This window comes from Lemur catta, chromosome 13 (genome assembly GCF_020740605.2).
Source record: "Lemur catta isolate mLemCat1 chromosome 13, mLemCat1.pri, whole genome shotgun sequence".
Taxonomy (NCBI): domain Eukaryota; kingdom Metazoa; phylum Chordata; class Mammalia; order Primates; family Lemuridae; genus Lemur; species Lemur catta.
The window spans coordinates 14,803,357-14,819,558 of NC_059140.1; the positions used below are offsets into that span (position 1 = coordinate 14,803,357).

At 37.1% G+C, this 16,202-nt stretch overlaps 1 protein-coding gene across 4 annotated transcripts; it reads left to right on the plus strand.

The window, feature by feature from the left end:
• The first annotated feature begins 2,712 nt into the window (after positions 1-2,712).
• On the plus strand, positions 2,713-10,165 carry LIG4 (DNA ligase 4). Of its 4 annotated transcripts, none has more exons than XM_045567142.1 (2): positions 2,713-2,792; positions 6,294-10,165. In XM_045567142.1, the coding sequence occupies exon 2, from the start codon at positions 6,322-6,324 to the stop codon at positions 9,055-9,057; it is 2,736 nt and encodes a 911-aa protein (XP_045423098.1). In that variant the 5' UTR covers positions 2,713-2,792; positions 6,294-6,321; the 3' UTR covers positions 9,058-10,165. The 4 variants fall into 4 exon arrangements, 3 of the variants coding, with proteins under 3 accessions (XP_045423098.1, XP_045423096.1, XP_045423097.1); XM_045567140.1 differs by having other exon boundaries at positions 2,740-2,838; XR_006738888.1 differs by lacking the exons at positions 2,713-2,792; positions 6,294-10,165 and adding exons at positions 2,939-3,103; positions 3,284-3,346.
• Positions 10,166-16,202: the final 6,037 nt, after the last annotated feature.

Below are 16,202 nucleotides of genomic sequence, written 5' to 3' on the forward strand. Positions count from 1 at the left end.
AAAAGATACCTCAGCGGCCTTGGGCTCCGCTTCCCGCTCTGCAACTGGAGGATCGTGGCCTCTCACCTTCCTCCGAGCGCTGGGAGGCCCTCCGGTTCCGCACCTGAGGCCTCCGGTGCGAGGAGGAGTCGGAGCCCGGGCAGACCTGGAGCCAGTGACCTCGGGGAGCTCACCAGATCTTTCTACAAGACGCAGTTTTTACAGGAGAAATTGTGTCTTCTTGATAGGGTTGTTAGGGGTGTCGCAGTGAGTTCCAGGATTTAAAGCGCTTCCACAGCTGTTTTTCTCTTTTTATCTCTATCAGAGTGGATGTCAGGGCAAGGTTTTTGAGGCCTGAACCTTGTACAATTTAAAGAGCCCTTTTAAAGAGAAAGAATTATCTTACTTTCGCAAATTTTACAAAAGTGCACGACCATGGGAACACATTGTCAGGGTCAGGGCCCTTCCCAAGGCCTTGAAAGTACCCATAAAATGGGCCCTTGATACTTGGACATTATTAGCCTCGCTGTCAACACCCCCCCCCCGCCCCGTGCACCAAATTGTACTGAACTGTTTGTTTACAGATGTGTGCCTCCCCCTCCCCTGGGCATTTCCTAGTCTATATACCCTGTTTTATATAGAGGCTACTTCATACGCTTTTGTTGTTTGTTTTTTAATATATGTATCCTGCTGTTAAGAGTAGGTAGTCAGACATGAGCAAGGGAGGAAAGAAGGGAGAAGTTAGTAATCGTGATTGGAGCCAACAGCCAAATCTGTGGTCTTCTCCAGGTAACAGCAGGAACTGCTGCAAACACCGGGATTGCCCAGCATTGGCGCATGCGCAGGTGCAGGAGCCGCGTCACCTCTAGTAAACTTTTCCTTATTAGACCGTAATTATAATGAATTAGCATTGCGGAAAACGGGGAAATTAGGGGTAAGGACTAAGAAGGCCGACAGGATAGCGAGCAAATGAGATAAAGGCTCAACCAAGACAAAAAGATCGAACAATACAAACACTGACCATCTGGCCTTCCCTGACCTCAGAAAATAAAAGGTAGCTAACATTGTCGGCAGCTGCTCTTTTCAAGCCTGCCCGCTCTCTTAATTGGAGAGTATTTTCGTTTTAATAAACTTGCCACTATCAGTGGCTTGACTTCGTGTGCGTGTCCTTAAATTCTTTTCCGTGACGTTAGCAAGAACATTCTACGCGGGTGACCATGGTAGGAGATGGAGAGCTTCAGGTCAAAGACGGGCTCTTGATTCATAGTTTCCCATTGTTGATTACCTAATAAGGACCAAGAACTAATTAGACTATTTACATAAATGAACCAATAATCACAGCAACTCTAGAAGATATTTAGTAGAAAAACCCTTGATTCTCTTTACTAAGCAGCTAAAATTACATGATAAAATGAAGACTGGGCTTTGAATCAATTTGGAGTTTGTCTGGAATCATAACTAATGGTTCCTCTCGTATCGCTAATACAAAGTCCAGTCTTTGACACTGTAGGAGCTCAGTAAATGTTTAACAAGATACAAATATATACAGACAAGTCCGCCCCTCTAACTTAACACTATTGAGGAGCCTCCAAACTAAGATAATTAAGTTAAACAGAAGGGAATTACTCACAAAACAGTATCATGTGACTTTACTACATTGCAGAGGATTTCAGAGAAATATTCAGGTAATTTAGGTGAATTAGACATGCAAAGAAAATAACTGAATGTTGCTGGGCTAGAAGGAGCCCTTGGATCTACCTCCAGTACAAAGTAGCACTGCAAATTAAATGTGTCAGTTTTGTAAAATGAGGTTTTTGTACATTAGACAACCTCTAAGGGCACTCACAGCTCTAAAATTTCTCAGAGCCCATTGCCGCAAAATTTCACTTTCAACTTAAATCAACAATGAAATTTTATCCTACAAGGAAATAATTCTAAATGTTATTTCTCTCACTTTATAGATAACTTATCACTTCTCCACCGTGGAAAAGGACAGACCACAGCACAATTTCAGAGGAAATTAAGAGCTCCTGGAGCATAAGAACCGGGTTTGTTTCCATCTCTCAGTCTTGACTATCTAGCACAGTTACTACATCATAGTAGATGCTCGATAAAGGTTTGTTAAAATAACTTTAGTTTGAATCCTTGAGAAGAGTCCATAGTTTATTTCTGGGCACATAACTGTTTCCGTATTAAAAATTATATATTTTATGAATTATGTATTATTTATGTATTAAGAGACAAGAACTCAAATCACAGTTGCCAACATCATGAAAAAACAAATAACTTTAGATAGTTTTGCAAAAGCCTATTTTTCTATCTAAATGAAACAGCAGACGTTTTGGGTGGGCGGATGTCCTCCACAACCAACGGGTGAAATGAGTGTAGTTACCACTGTTTTACGTGCAGATAACGAGAACTCTGAGAGGCTGTCACTTGCTAAGGAGGGCTCAGGGTCCTGGTATCCAGCCAATGTACAAAGTGATCTCGCTCAACGACAAAATCCACTCCTGTGTCTGGGGCAACCGCTTGCAAAGAGCACCTGCTGCTGAGGCTAAAGGGAGCTGAGTTTAGTCACAGCTGTCACCAGGTTCCCTCCCCGGTCTCGCCTCTGCAGCTCCGAGGGCGGGGGTCGAGGGCCCTCCCACCTCTCAGCCCGGCGTGGCCGCGCCTGCGCGCATGTTCCCGTGACGTCACGGCCTCCGGGCCCCTCAGGTCACCACTGCGCCGGCGCGGACAGCAGCTGGCGGAACCGGCTTCTTTTTAGCCCAGGTGCTGACGGTTTGGCTGCTAAGCCTCTGGTTTGAAGTCAGGTGGGCATTGTGTTCGGCGGCTTGCGAGGGAGACGCGCGGCGGCAGGTGGGTGTGTGTGGAGGCAGGTGGGGGCGGGGGGGCGGCGGAGTTCACAGCGCCGGCGACTGCCGTTGTTAAAAACCTGACCTCTTGAGTGAAGGCTGTCTGTACCCGGACCCTGGAACGTGGGACAAGGGGTCGACAGTGTCTCCCAGTTTTGACTATGCAACTGCGTTGCCTGCTTTACTGGAGTACGTTCTGATCCAGACGACAACCTTGCAAGAAACTATCAAGATCCCATTTTACAGATGGGACCCTCGGGCTCAGAGAGGTAACAGAGTTTGCCTGAGGCGAGATATTTACTCGGAATCCGTTAAGGGGGTAGGGGTTGGGGCAGGGGATGCTGTAAACCCTTCGAGATTTTGCAAGCGTGTACAGGGGCCATTGAAGTGGAAGAGACTGTAGGAAATTAACTTTCTCTTCTTACAGTTTGTCTTTCACTAACTTTCAGGATCCTAGAGCCCTTCTTGCCTTTTGTACCGCCGATTTTTTCCGCTGAGATTCTCCCTAAATGTCAATAAGTGCTGTGGAAGGTAGGCAGGTGTAAACCCTCTGTGTAAACACAACTTGTCAAGTGTGTGAAGGAAACTTAAGTTGTACTAGACACTTTCTCTTTTTTTTTCTGCAATAAAATAGCTCTTAATCATCTTCCATATTCACTGAATAAAACCTCCTAGTTTGTTTTGTTGTGTCACTTCAGGATAATATGGGCAGCAGCTGACTGTATGATGAGTAAGTTTTGTGTACTAATTACTCCCATTCATTCTCTTGAAAGCTTTGTTTATCACTGTTTAAGAGTGTAGCATCCCCCACTTCTTCTTTCCTTCTTATCTGCTTAGGATTTTGAAGTATTTAAATTTTAAATGTTGCTTGGATCAGTAAGCATTATAATGCTAAAATTATCAAGGACTTACTACTGTGTTAAACATTTTATGTAGATTATCTGATTTCATCCTCATTGCCATTTCTACATCATTTTTAATTCCATTTTACACTTAAGAAAACTGAAGCCTGGACAAATTAAGTAATTGCCCAGTGTTACATAGCTCTGAAATGTTAGAGTCCATATTTGAACTCAGATTAGACTCCAGAACCTTGAGTTCTAGCCACAAACCTCCTTGTTTGTCTTATTGCAAATGGAAAGCATCAGCTAAAACCTCAGAATTCAAAAAATAAAATTACGGAATATGTAAAAAGTAACATAATTCCTAATCTTCAACTTCTTATACAATTGTAATGAGCAAAAATATTTAAGTATATTGATTTTATAGTAATTTTGGAATATTTGCTATCTATATAGCCATTTAGGATATGTGGTTATTCATACCATTACCTAAATTTTATCATTCTAAAGTAATTTGACTTTTTGCCTGGGATTTTTTGAGGGAAACTTTGAGACCATATAAAATCTACAGATATATCTATAGAAACTATATACCAATACATAAACATTCAAAGAAGTATTTCTTAACATACTTTATTTGCTGAGTGAATTGCTGAACACAGAGTTGTAAATTTATATATAACCTAATGTACCCCATGTTTTGAGGGATAGGTCAGTGAACATATATCACCAGGCAGCACAGTCAGTTATGCAAACCAGATACAGGGAGAGGAAGCAGTTACTATATTCAAAGATGAAAGTGTTCTGTCATGGGTTTATACTTTGATCTAACATAGTAGAAGTTGAGTTTCCCTTGTCAGAAATTGTACTGAGAAGTGCAGCTTTTTCTTTGTAGGCCATCAAATGGCTGTTGTGAACCATTGCCAGTTCAGTCAGAGCTACTGAATATTTTTAATCAAATTGAGTCCCACCAGCCATGTCGGGGTGGGTGGGTGGGAATGGGTATGTATGTGTGTAAATAGCCCATGGCCTTCCCTAGTGTGCTTTTCCAGGAATCAACTCTGTGTTCAGTAATTCATTCAGCAAACAAACCTACTATGTATCTGCCACTAGTGGCACAAATTAAAGCACAGTTTCTGGACTCTAGAGACTGACAGTTAGTAAATGTGGTATCATATTAGCCATTTGATTTATTTTACTGGATCCTAAGTGATAATGTAGCCTGTGTTTGTGTGTGTGTGTGTTTGTCTCGTTTGCTGGGTTGGGGAATCTCATGGTCTCTGCACTATAATAGATCTCCCCACTTCCAGCTAAGCTTCCCTGACTCTACTGTCTGGGCTACCTGTTAATGTGCCAGGAGTTGTCTGAAACCACAAGAGAAAACATGGTTTATATTCCTGGAGCACATGTTTTACTTAAAGTCTTTTTTGGAAAAGTTATTTTAATGTTATGTAGTTTAAACCATATCAGAATAACTCTGATATATTATACATTCCAATAGAACTTGTGTCATTATTTAAAACTTCAAAGATATTTCATACTTATAACTATTTTGTTAATAGGAAATATTCTAGACCCTATCCCAGCAGGGTACCCATTATTTTCTTCTCTTACTTTAGAAGATACTTCAGTGAAATGTCTCAGGACATTTTACTTATGTTTTATTTTGTTAAAGCACTTAGCATTTTATTGTAATTAGTTCCCATTACATCTTTTTTTTTTTTATGGAATATATGTCATTTTAAAGCAGAAACATACTGTATTTGCCCATAGCACAGTGCCTACCTCATATGTTGTCACTGAGTACTTGGGAAATAATTGGCATGGGAATATGAACAAAAAAAATGTATACTAATAAATTTATATTTATAAAATGGTAGGTAATTGTGGTAAAATAGGTAGATAAAGTGAGGATTTTATGAGGAAGTAATTGTGAATTGTGTTTTGAATGTTGGCGTGATTTGGCCTAGCTAGCAGGAAAGAAGTGGAAATAAACATAGACTAGGCTTTGTTTGGCTGGAAGAGGCATTTACCTGTTTTTGTTTTTGTCAAGGGCCCTATCTACGATTGGGATTTCAGATTTCTAGAAAGTCAAATTTCAGTTCATTGGGCAAGTGATTTGTTAAAAACGTCTATTTTAGGAAGTTTGTTTCTGGTGCTGTGTGGTAGTTTGACAGAGAAAGAAGAGACATACAGTAAAGGAAGGAACTGCCCTTAGTAGCTCAGAAGTGAAGTGGATTGAGCCTGATTTGTTTCTCTGTCAGAATTACCAGTGATATTCTTTTGCATTATATGCTAAATATAAATAGGTAAGCTATAGAATAATTAAAGGAAAATTGGAATTTAGGGAGAAATATAATTAAAATGATTTTTCAGTATTATAAATGTAGGAAATGGGGCTGGTGATAATTTTGATAATAAATTCTAATTAGGAATTGAAATAAAATAGTTGTTAAATGTAGAGGTTGAAAAGATACATCATTTATAATATTGATCTGTTTTCATTTAGGAGCATTAGTAAACATTATGATCCAAGTGTTCTCTATAAGGTATTTACATTAAATATTTAGTTGAATTTTATCTTTTACTTAAAGTCATTCTTTTTTTGCTTTACCAGTTAAACAAGAGGACTCACCATCGCTTTTATGGCTGCCTCACAAACTTCGCAAACTGTTGCATCTCACGTTCCTTTTGCAGATTTATGTTCAACTTTAGAACGAATACAGAAAAGTAAAGGACGTGCAGAAAAAATCAGACCCTTCAGGGAATTTTTGGATTCTTGGAGAAAATTTCATGATGCCCTTCATAAGAACCAAAAAGATGTCACAGACTCTTTTTATCCAGCAATGAGACTAATTCTTCCTCAGCTAGAAAGAGAGAGAATGGCCTATGGAATCAAAGAAACTATGCTTGCTAAGCTTTATATTGAATTGCTTAATTTACCTAGAGAAGGAAAAGATGCCCTTAAACTTTTAAATTACAGAACGCCTACTGGAACTCGTGGAGATGCTGGAGACTTTGCAATGATTGCATACTTTGTGTTGAGGCCAAGGTGTTTAAAGAAAGGAAGTTTAACTATACAGCAGGTAAATGACCTTTTAGACTCTGTTGCCAGCAATAATTCTGCTAAAAGAAAAGACCTAATAAAGAAGAGTCTTCTTCAACTTATAACTCAGAGTTCAGCACTTGAGCAAAAGTGGCTTATACGGATGATCATAAAGGATTTAAAGCTTGGTGTTAGTCAGCAAACTGTACTTTCTGTTTTTCATGATGATGCTGTTGAGTTGCATAATGTCACCACAGATCTGGAAAAAGTCTGTAGGCAACTTCATGATCCTTCTGTAGGACTCAGTGATATTTCTATCACTTTATTTTCTGCCTTTAAACCAATGCTAGCTGCTATAGCAGATATTGAGCGCATCGAGAAGGACATGAAACACCAGAGTTTCTACATCGAAACCAAACTAGATGGTGAGCGTATGCAAATGCACAAAGATGGGACTGAATATAAATACTTCTCCAGAAATGGATATAATTATACTGATCAGTTTGGTGCTTCTCCGGATGAGGGTTCTCTTTCCCCATTCATTCATAATGCATTCAAAACAGATATACAAGTCTGTATTCTTGATGGTGAGATGATGGCCTATAACCCTAATACGCAAACTTTCATGCAAAAGGGGATTAAGTTTGATATTAAAAGAATGGTAGAAGATTCTGAACTGCAAACATGTTATTGTGTTTTTGATGTATTGATGGTTAATAATAAAAAACTAGGACATGAGACCCTGAGAAAGAGGTATGAGATTCTTAGTAGTATTTTTATGCCAATACCAGGTAGAATAGAAATAGTACAAAAAACACAAGCTCATACTAAGAATGAAGTAATTGATGCATTGAATGAAGCAATTGATAAAAGAGAAGAGGGTATCATGATAAAACATCCTCTGTCCATTTACAAGCCAGACAAAAGAGGTGAAGGATGGTTAAAAATTAAACCAGAGTATGTCAGTGAACTAATGGATGAATTGGACATCTTAATTGTTGGAGGGTATTGGGGTAAAGGTTCACGGGGTGGGATGATGTCTCATTTTTTGTGTGCAGTAGCAGAGAAGCCCCCTCCTGGTGAAAAGCCATCTGTGTTTCATACTCTGTCTCGTGTTGGCTCTGGTTACACTATGAAAGAACTGTATGATCTGGGTTTGAAATTGGCCAAACATTGGAAACCTTTTCATAAAAAAGCTCCACCAAGTAGCATTTTATTTGGAACAGAGAAGCCAGAAGTGTACATCGAACCTTGTAACTCTGTCATTGTTCAGATTAAGGCAGCAGAGATTGTCCCCAGTGACATGTATAAAACTGGCTGCACATTGCGTTTTCCAAGAATTGAAAAGATAAGAGATGACAAGGAGTGGCATGAATGCATGACTCTGGATGACTTAGAGCAACTTAGAGGGAAAGCATCTGGAAAGCTGGCATCTAAACATTTTTATGTAGGTGTAGATGATGAACCACAGGAGAAAAAGCGGAAAGCTGCCCCAAAGATGAAGAAAGTTATTGGAATTATTGAACACTTAAAAGCACCTAATCTTTCTAATATAAACAAAGTTTCTAATATATTTGAAGATGTCGAGTTTTGTGTTATGAGTGGAACAGCCAGCCATCCAAAGACTGACCTGGAGAATAGAATTGCAGAATTTGGTGGTTATATAGTACAAAATCCAGGCCCAGACACGTACTGCATAATTGCAGGGTCTGAGAACATCAGGGTGAGAAACATAATTTCTTCAGGTGAGCATGATGTTGTCAAGCCTGCATGGCTTTTAGAGTGTTTTAAGGCCAAAAGCTGTGTGCCATGGCAGCCTCGCTTTATGATTCATATGTGTCCATCAACAAAAAAACATTTTGCCCGTGAATATGATTGCTATGGTGATAGTTATTTTGTTGATACAGATTTGAACCAACTGAAGGAAGTATTCTCAGGAATTAAAAATTCTAATGAACAGACTCCTGAAGAAATGTCTTCTGTGATTGCTGATTTAGAATATCGGTATTCCTGGGACCACTCTCCCTTCAGTATGTTTCGACGCCACACCATTTATTTGGACTTGTATACTGTTATTAATGATTTGAGTACCAAAACTGAAGGAACAAGATTAGCTATTAAAGCCTTGGAGCTTCAATTTCATGGAGCAAAAGTAGTTTCTTGTTTAGCTGAAGGAGTGTCTCATGTTATCATTGGGGAAGATCATAGTCGAGTTGCAAATTTTAAAGCTTTTAGAAGAAATTTTAAGAGAAAGTTTAAAATCCTAAAAGAAGATTGGGTAACTGATTCAATAGACAAATGTGAATTACAGGAGGAAAATCAATATTTGATTTAAAGCTGGTTTTCCTAGTGAAAAAGGCCTCTGGTCTGGCAGACTCATTGCAGCAGATGGTAATGATAAAATAGTAAACTACATTTTATTTTTGTCTCTTAAAATTTATGCTTAAAAAGTATTAGATATGGGAATTTTAACTTTTTAAGTTATAATAATAATTTTAACTTTGCAGATTGAAAAGATAGTGAATAGCCCAAAGCCAAGAAAGAAAAAATTCTCTTAGTAGTGTAGTATTTGATGGTTTTTATAACCAAGATGAAATAAACAGTTTAAAGAAGAGGTGTTTGTATAATATCCATATAGAAATCTAGAATTTTGACTCAGGTATTAAATACATTTAGAAACTTCTAAACTTATTAAAGGGATTGACCTAAACAGTATCTTCTGAAGTCGAGTGAAAAATTTAATGTTTTTTATCTAATAAAAGCATTGCAAGAAAAAAGGATAGAATTGTTATAATTGGACTTGTAAGAATATATCTTTTTATGTCAAGGCTAAAATGCCTCTTTTAAATATAAAATTTAAAAAAATTATTTTTTAAGTTTAATGTCAAACTCATTAAAACCTTGTCAATGATGTTGTTAGCTAAATTAGGGAAGATGAATGAGACTTAATGATCTAAAAACTTAAAATTGAATTGGATTGAGTAAAAATAAATCTTGCAATGTTTAAAATAATTAACCCACATCTAATTTTTTGTCTGAAACAACACATTTTAAAGAAAGTATCTTTATGTGAATTTATACTCCAGTATAAATAGCATTCACAGAAGTGATATTCCTAGCTATAATCATTGAGTTGGTGTCCACATGGCATGCATGCTATAACTTACACTGAAGAGAACTAAATTGCTATGACTTTTTAAAATGACTTTTGTAATTAGGTTACTTAAAGTCAATGTGTATAGTACATGTTATGTCCAGATTTATATACCAAGCTTTGTAATACAGCTTATATATTTTCATCACCATATTCAAACTTGGTATGTGAGGTATTATGTGTAGATTATTTGAAAGTAATGGGAAACTTTATCCAAACAGTGGAGCAAATGTATATGATTTTTATTTTATCTCTTAATTTAAATAAAATACTAAATATAATATTAAAATACTTTCTTATGTTCTATTACTTTATTTTAAAACAATTCACAGTAGTTATGATTTTAGGTTATCAATGGTAAGGAAAGTATAAAATAAATACTTTAACAAATATGCATAATGCAAACTGTAATGCTTTATTTAACCAGCTGTTCTCACTTAATGAATTGTGAAAATATTTACAGGTCATTAAAATATACCTAATCATTTTTAATTACTGAACAATATTCCACTGAAATATCTTGTAATGTATTTAGCTAGCCCATTGTTCAAATTTTGAGGTTATTTCAACTTGTCACCCCCACCTTTTTTTCTTTTCCTATTAAGCATTGTAGTAAATCTTTTACATTGTCTGTGTATACTAGTCCTATTAATTTCTTAGGATACATTCCTAGAAGTGAAAGTACTGGTTCAAAATTATGTATTTTTCAGTGACTTTTGATATGAATTGATAAATCCTGGCAAAATGTTTTTTAAAAATTCTCATTTTCCTTATCTCTAAATGTTGTAGAGTTCAGTTGCTCAGTGCTGGACCTATTTTCAATTTTTATTCACACTGTAGATGTTCTCCTTTTACACAGCTTTAAACTTGCTGATAATTGCCACATTTATTTAGCCCTGATTTCAGAACTACTGTTCATCTATCCATGTGATGTCTCCACATGAAGACCAAGGGCCTCTCAAGCTTAATATGTCTATAACTATTCTAAGAAGTTTTAGAGACTATATGTCTATAACTATTCTAAGAAGTTTAGAGAAATTAAAACATGCAAAAGAGAATAGTATAATGAACCTGCATGTGCATATCACACAATTTCAACAATTAGTGGTGATCAGTCTTTAATATTTACATGTCTCCAGATTATTTTGAAGTAATCCTAGATCACATAATTTCATCTGCAAATTTTTCGTAATAGAACCCTTGATTTCTCAAACAGACATGGTTCCTTCCAGTATTTCCCTCCTCACTAGTGCATCTATTCAGCCAACTGCTCAAGCTAAGAACCACAGAGTCATCCTAGGCTCCATCTGTTCTCATACCTTCAATACATGGCAAAGCTTGTTAGATAGAGCTTCCAAATGTGTTTGGAGAATGACCTTTCACAACCCTTAGCAATAGCCATCTGTGCCGCTCTTACTGGGTTGTTTCGGTGGCCTCCTCGATGGCCTTCCTCCTCGTGCTCTTACTTCACTACTTTCTGTTTTCCAAAACGTTTTTACTTTTAAGGTTGCAAGTCAGATTGTGTTACTCCCTTGGTCAAAAATCTTGAACATGGCCCTGCATTACTAGCTTTGGTTAGTACTCCAACTTCATTTCCTACCACTTACCCCCTTCGCTTGCCACACTCTAGCCACACGGGCCTGTTTGCTTTTCCTTTGAACTTCATTTAGGTCTCCCCTCATATGTACCCCACTTGCACCCCTACCACTTTCTATCTTTTTACTCTGCTTTATTTTTTCCAAGGCTCTGCATTTCCTACCTCTTTGTTTCCTACCATTAGCATGGAATAGAATACAATGAATAAACTTGGTCAACTATTATATTTATGGAATAAATATTTTGAAGCAACGTGAAAAACATACTTTGCTTTTATTCTCCAAAGCCATGGATCCTTGCCAGAACGGAGGATGGCAGATTTACTGAGAATTCCTCCACCTTCTGTATCTCTGATGACCTAGAACTATCCTCAAAGAGTTCATTCATTTCTTCAGGCTGAGGGCACCTTCTTTGAAAGGCAGGTAGCCAGAGTAGCTGCTTCATACTTGTGCTTTGCCTGGGATCTGAGTGAACAGGGTTGCTTTGGACCCTTGGAATCCTGACTTGGAGAAATATGTTGTGTTTAACTTAACATCTAATAGAGAATTCTTTCAGCACTAGAGCTATTCTGTAAGTAGCTACAGTATTCACTTTCAACTGGTGTAATAAATTCTTATTCTCTTTAATAATCATTTGGGTTAAAAGGTGAATAAGACAATCCCTGCCCTCAGGGGACTCACAGTGTACTGAAAGATAAAGATAATTGGAATACAAAGATAAATGTGTCCTAGTTAAAGGAATAAGGGATTGCACTGGAAGCCATATGGTTGGTGAAGGGAAAAGAGTGCAAGGTTTACAATCAAATCCTCCTGGCTTAATTTCACTTTGGCCACCAATTATCTGTGTTATTTTGAGCAATCACGACCTCTTTGAACCTTAGTTCCTGAATTTTCAAAGGGAAATGACACCTGTCTCACCAGAATATTTGAGCACTGAATTGTAGCACCCAGCATAGAGTAAGGGCTCTCCAGCTTTTATCTGCTACCCTTACCCAGACCCTCTCAATGGAGTTAATACAGAGAGGTAAGTAAGTGAGTAGATTCTGGAAAGAGAACTAGAATTTCATCAGGCATAGGGTATGGAAGGATTTTCCTGACAGGGGAAATTTGGGGGGAATATTTGTGAAATATTCAGATTTAGGGGTGAGGAAAAGATATAGGTAAATAAGGTAGGTGAGATTTTGAAAGGTCTTAAATGCCACATCACAGATTGTGGATTGTATTTGGTACTCACAGTAAGTGTATTGAAGAATTTTAAGCAAGATATTTTAGCCTCCTGTCTAAGAGTTTTTTTAATTAATTTTTTTAGCTTTAATCTTAGTTATTTTTAGACCACTTTATTAAGGCATGATTGATATACAAAAAGCTGTACATATTTAATGTATACAATTTGAAGAGTTTGTAGCTAAGTATACACCTGTGAGAACCTCACAATCAGACCATAGACTTATCCATCACCTCCAACAGTTACCTGCTGCCCCATTATTTATTGATTGATTTTCCCCTTGCTTTCTGTTATTTAATCATTCACAAACATGAGTGCCTGCTGAATTCCAGGCTCTGTTCTAGTTCCTGGTCAAACAGCAGTAATTAAAGTAGAAAGAAATTCCTGCCTTCATTAAGTTTACATTTTAGTGGGTAAAAAGGGAAAGAGAATAAGTAATGATTCCTTCTATTTCTTTAGAGACTGTTTCCCTCAGCCTTTCAACAACCCTATATTCTCTTGCTGATATTTCTTTTCACATGCAAGCATTTCTAATAATTGTCTAAACTTCTAATTTCATTTCCTAGCTTTTCACTCTTAAAATTATATATATATATGACTTTCTAATAAAGTCTTTGAACTCTCTATCAGTACACCCCATAGATGTTAAGAGCTTGTTGGGGATTCTATTAAGGGAATGCAGATACTTAGACAGCTTTTGCCAGAACAAAAGATAACCATGTTCTGAAGTGATGTACTTGGAACATTGAAGGAAGAAGAGAATCCACACAACTAGTAATCTAGATTAACCAAATAAACCCTGGTGACTGCTGAGTAACAGATGTCATGGGGAGGTTGTCTTTGAAGGAACAGATACATCTTTTAGTATTTGAAATGTTTTGGAGCACAGAAAAAACATGGACATCTTCCCAAATCTTTTATTTTATTTTATTTTTATTTTATTTCAGAGTTCTACAGGGGTACAAACGTTTTGGCTACCTAAATTGCTTTTGTACAGTTTTGGAAACAACCCAAATCATTTCTTAGGGTTTAGGAATCTTGATGTTACCACCTAACAAAAAAAGCTTAGAATTTGGAGCAGCCAGAATTTTCATACATTGCTAGTGGGAACGTAAAAAGGTGGTGCTACTTTGAAAAACTGGTATTGTTTAGTTATACGTCTACTCTGTGACTCAGCAAATCTACTAGTTATCTACACAAGAGAGAGGAAAAGTTGTCTACAGAATGATTGGTATAAGAATATTTGAAGAAGCCTTATTCATAATAGCCCCAAACTGGAGTCAATCCATTTGCCTATCAGCAGTAGAATGGATAAATAAATTATGGTATATTTACACAATGGAACTCTACTCAACAACAACAAAAGAATAACAACTGATGCAGACAATTGTGTGTGTGGATTCCCACCACTTAGCGACAGAAGCCAGATGCCAATGAGCGCACATATTATATGATTCCATTTATAGGAAGTTCAGGAGCCGACAAAACTAATCTATGGTGATAGACATCAGAGCAGACCTGGCTCTGCAGAGAGGGATTAACTGGAAAGGAGCTTTCTGGAGTGATGGAAATTTATTTTGATTGGCATGTTATTTACACAGATGTGTGCATTTGTCCAGGCTCTTAACATTGTGATTTGCTCATTTTACTATGTGTAAATTATATTTCAATAAATTACTTAAAATTAAAAATATTGATTACATAGTTACATAGAGGCAAAACATCCCAATAATGTACTTTTTAATTAATATTACAAGAAGGAAAGCAATGAAATATTTCCAAGTAATGTTTAACTTAAGAAATGTGAGGATGATCCAATATTAAAAATATATATTTGGTATGTAACTATATTAATAGATTACAGGCAGCAATAAGAAATTGTTATGAAATTCAACAGCATTCTTTCTAAAAGAGATAAAAACAAAACTAAATAAAAATAGGAGACTTCTTAAATGTAATAATCCTTCAAAAAATGCCAGTAGCTTCTGGGATTTTACGATGATAGTGGCAGTAGCAGCACAGATTTGAATCTCTACGAGTTCCCACATAAAAACTAAACAGAACTAAACAGCAACCAAAAATCCACAGACAACATTTACAACAGAACTAAGTGATGAGGTTTCCCCCAAAAGCCAAACATACACATAGATGAAAACAAACAGGTGAGCTATAAGACTTGCAGGGTGTTAGTATTTGTGTGAAGAAGAGAGAGATTGTGTAGGTCTCAGAGGGACCTGAGAAAAACAGAAACTCCGTATTCAGTAGGTATTTATTGAAAAGCACAGTGGGGAAGACAGAGCAGCAACTGAAACTGAACCCGGCTTTGTCGATCTGGGAGCACTTGAGGGAGAGGAGCCCCAGGTGAATGGGCAGGGGCTGGTACAACCTAGCACCTGTGAATTCTCAGAACCCAGCCACCATCGATACTTTCCAGGACAGGACCTCATACTGAAGATAAGCTGCTAGTAGTGAAATAAAAAGTGAGCAAAATAGAGATGATAGCAACAAAGGAAATAGTAGGTTCACATAAGGGTAGGCAGAGAAATAGTCATAATTTTCAGAAAGCAAATCACCATGGTTTTGAAAAGTAATGGAAATGGGAGTTCTGTGAAATTAGGAAAGATACCCTTAACTATATTTTCTTCTAAACATTCAAAGAGGCTGAGTTCACCTCAATATGAACAACCATAAAGTATTGGGGCTAAATATATGAAAATATGAATAAAAGAAAAATTGAAGAATAAGATCTCCACAGAGAATGAAATCATGCAAGAAATGCCAGGTAAGCAGAATAAAAGTGTAATCTATAACTGTAACCTGACATGATTTCAAAATAAGCTACAAGATTAAAAAAAACATACAAGATGTGAAAGAATAACATTTTAGAATAGAAAAAAACTCAGAAATAAGCTGACAGAACTCAGATATAAAGAAAAAAAATCTATGTGTTGTTGGAAACCTAATCCCATAGAAGTAATTGATGTGTTTGACTACAAAACATATTAAACTACATAAAATATTAAAGGTAGCTTGGTCTGTGTATCGTTAAGTCAGTGTTGGGGGAAGAAGAGGGCTGGGACTTCTTCAGCTGCCTTCTTGCTGATGTCACTCTTCTCTGACCCTTTAAAAGGCCACATAACCTCCTGGTCCTTGGTCTTTAGTAGGACAAAGAGGTCCTGTGTCCTACTGAGCAATCTATGTCCTGCTGAACGACCAATAATTTCAAGTAGCACTTCTTGTTCTCTGAGTCTCTTAGGTCCTTTCCAACTTCAACATTCTGGCACATCCAAGAGTCATTTACTGGGAACCTTGATTTAATTTATTAGTGCACTTTGTTTTTTCATAATGAGATTTGAACTCATATCAGTGATATGGTTGGTAGATGAGCCTGAGTGGGGAGCTGAGTGGAGACATCCAGTGAAGGAATCACTATCTATGGACTACAGTGGCTTTTCCAAGGCATGGCTTTTCATTTCCATTAACCTTTGCTTTGGACATAGGAGATT

Bases quoted from the DNA above. Each gene is read 5' to 3' on its own strand.
- LIG4 (XM_045567142.1), top strand. From the start codon at position 6,322: ATGGCTGCCTCACAAACTTCGCAAACTGTTGCATCTCACGTTCCTTTT.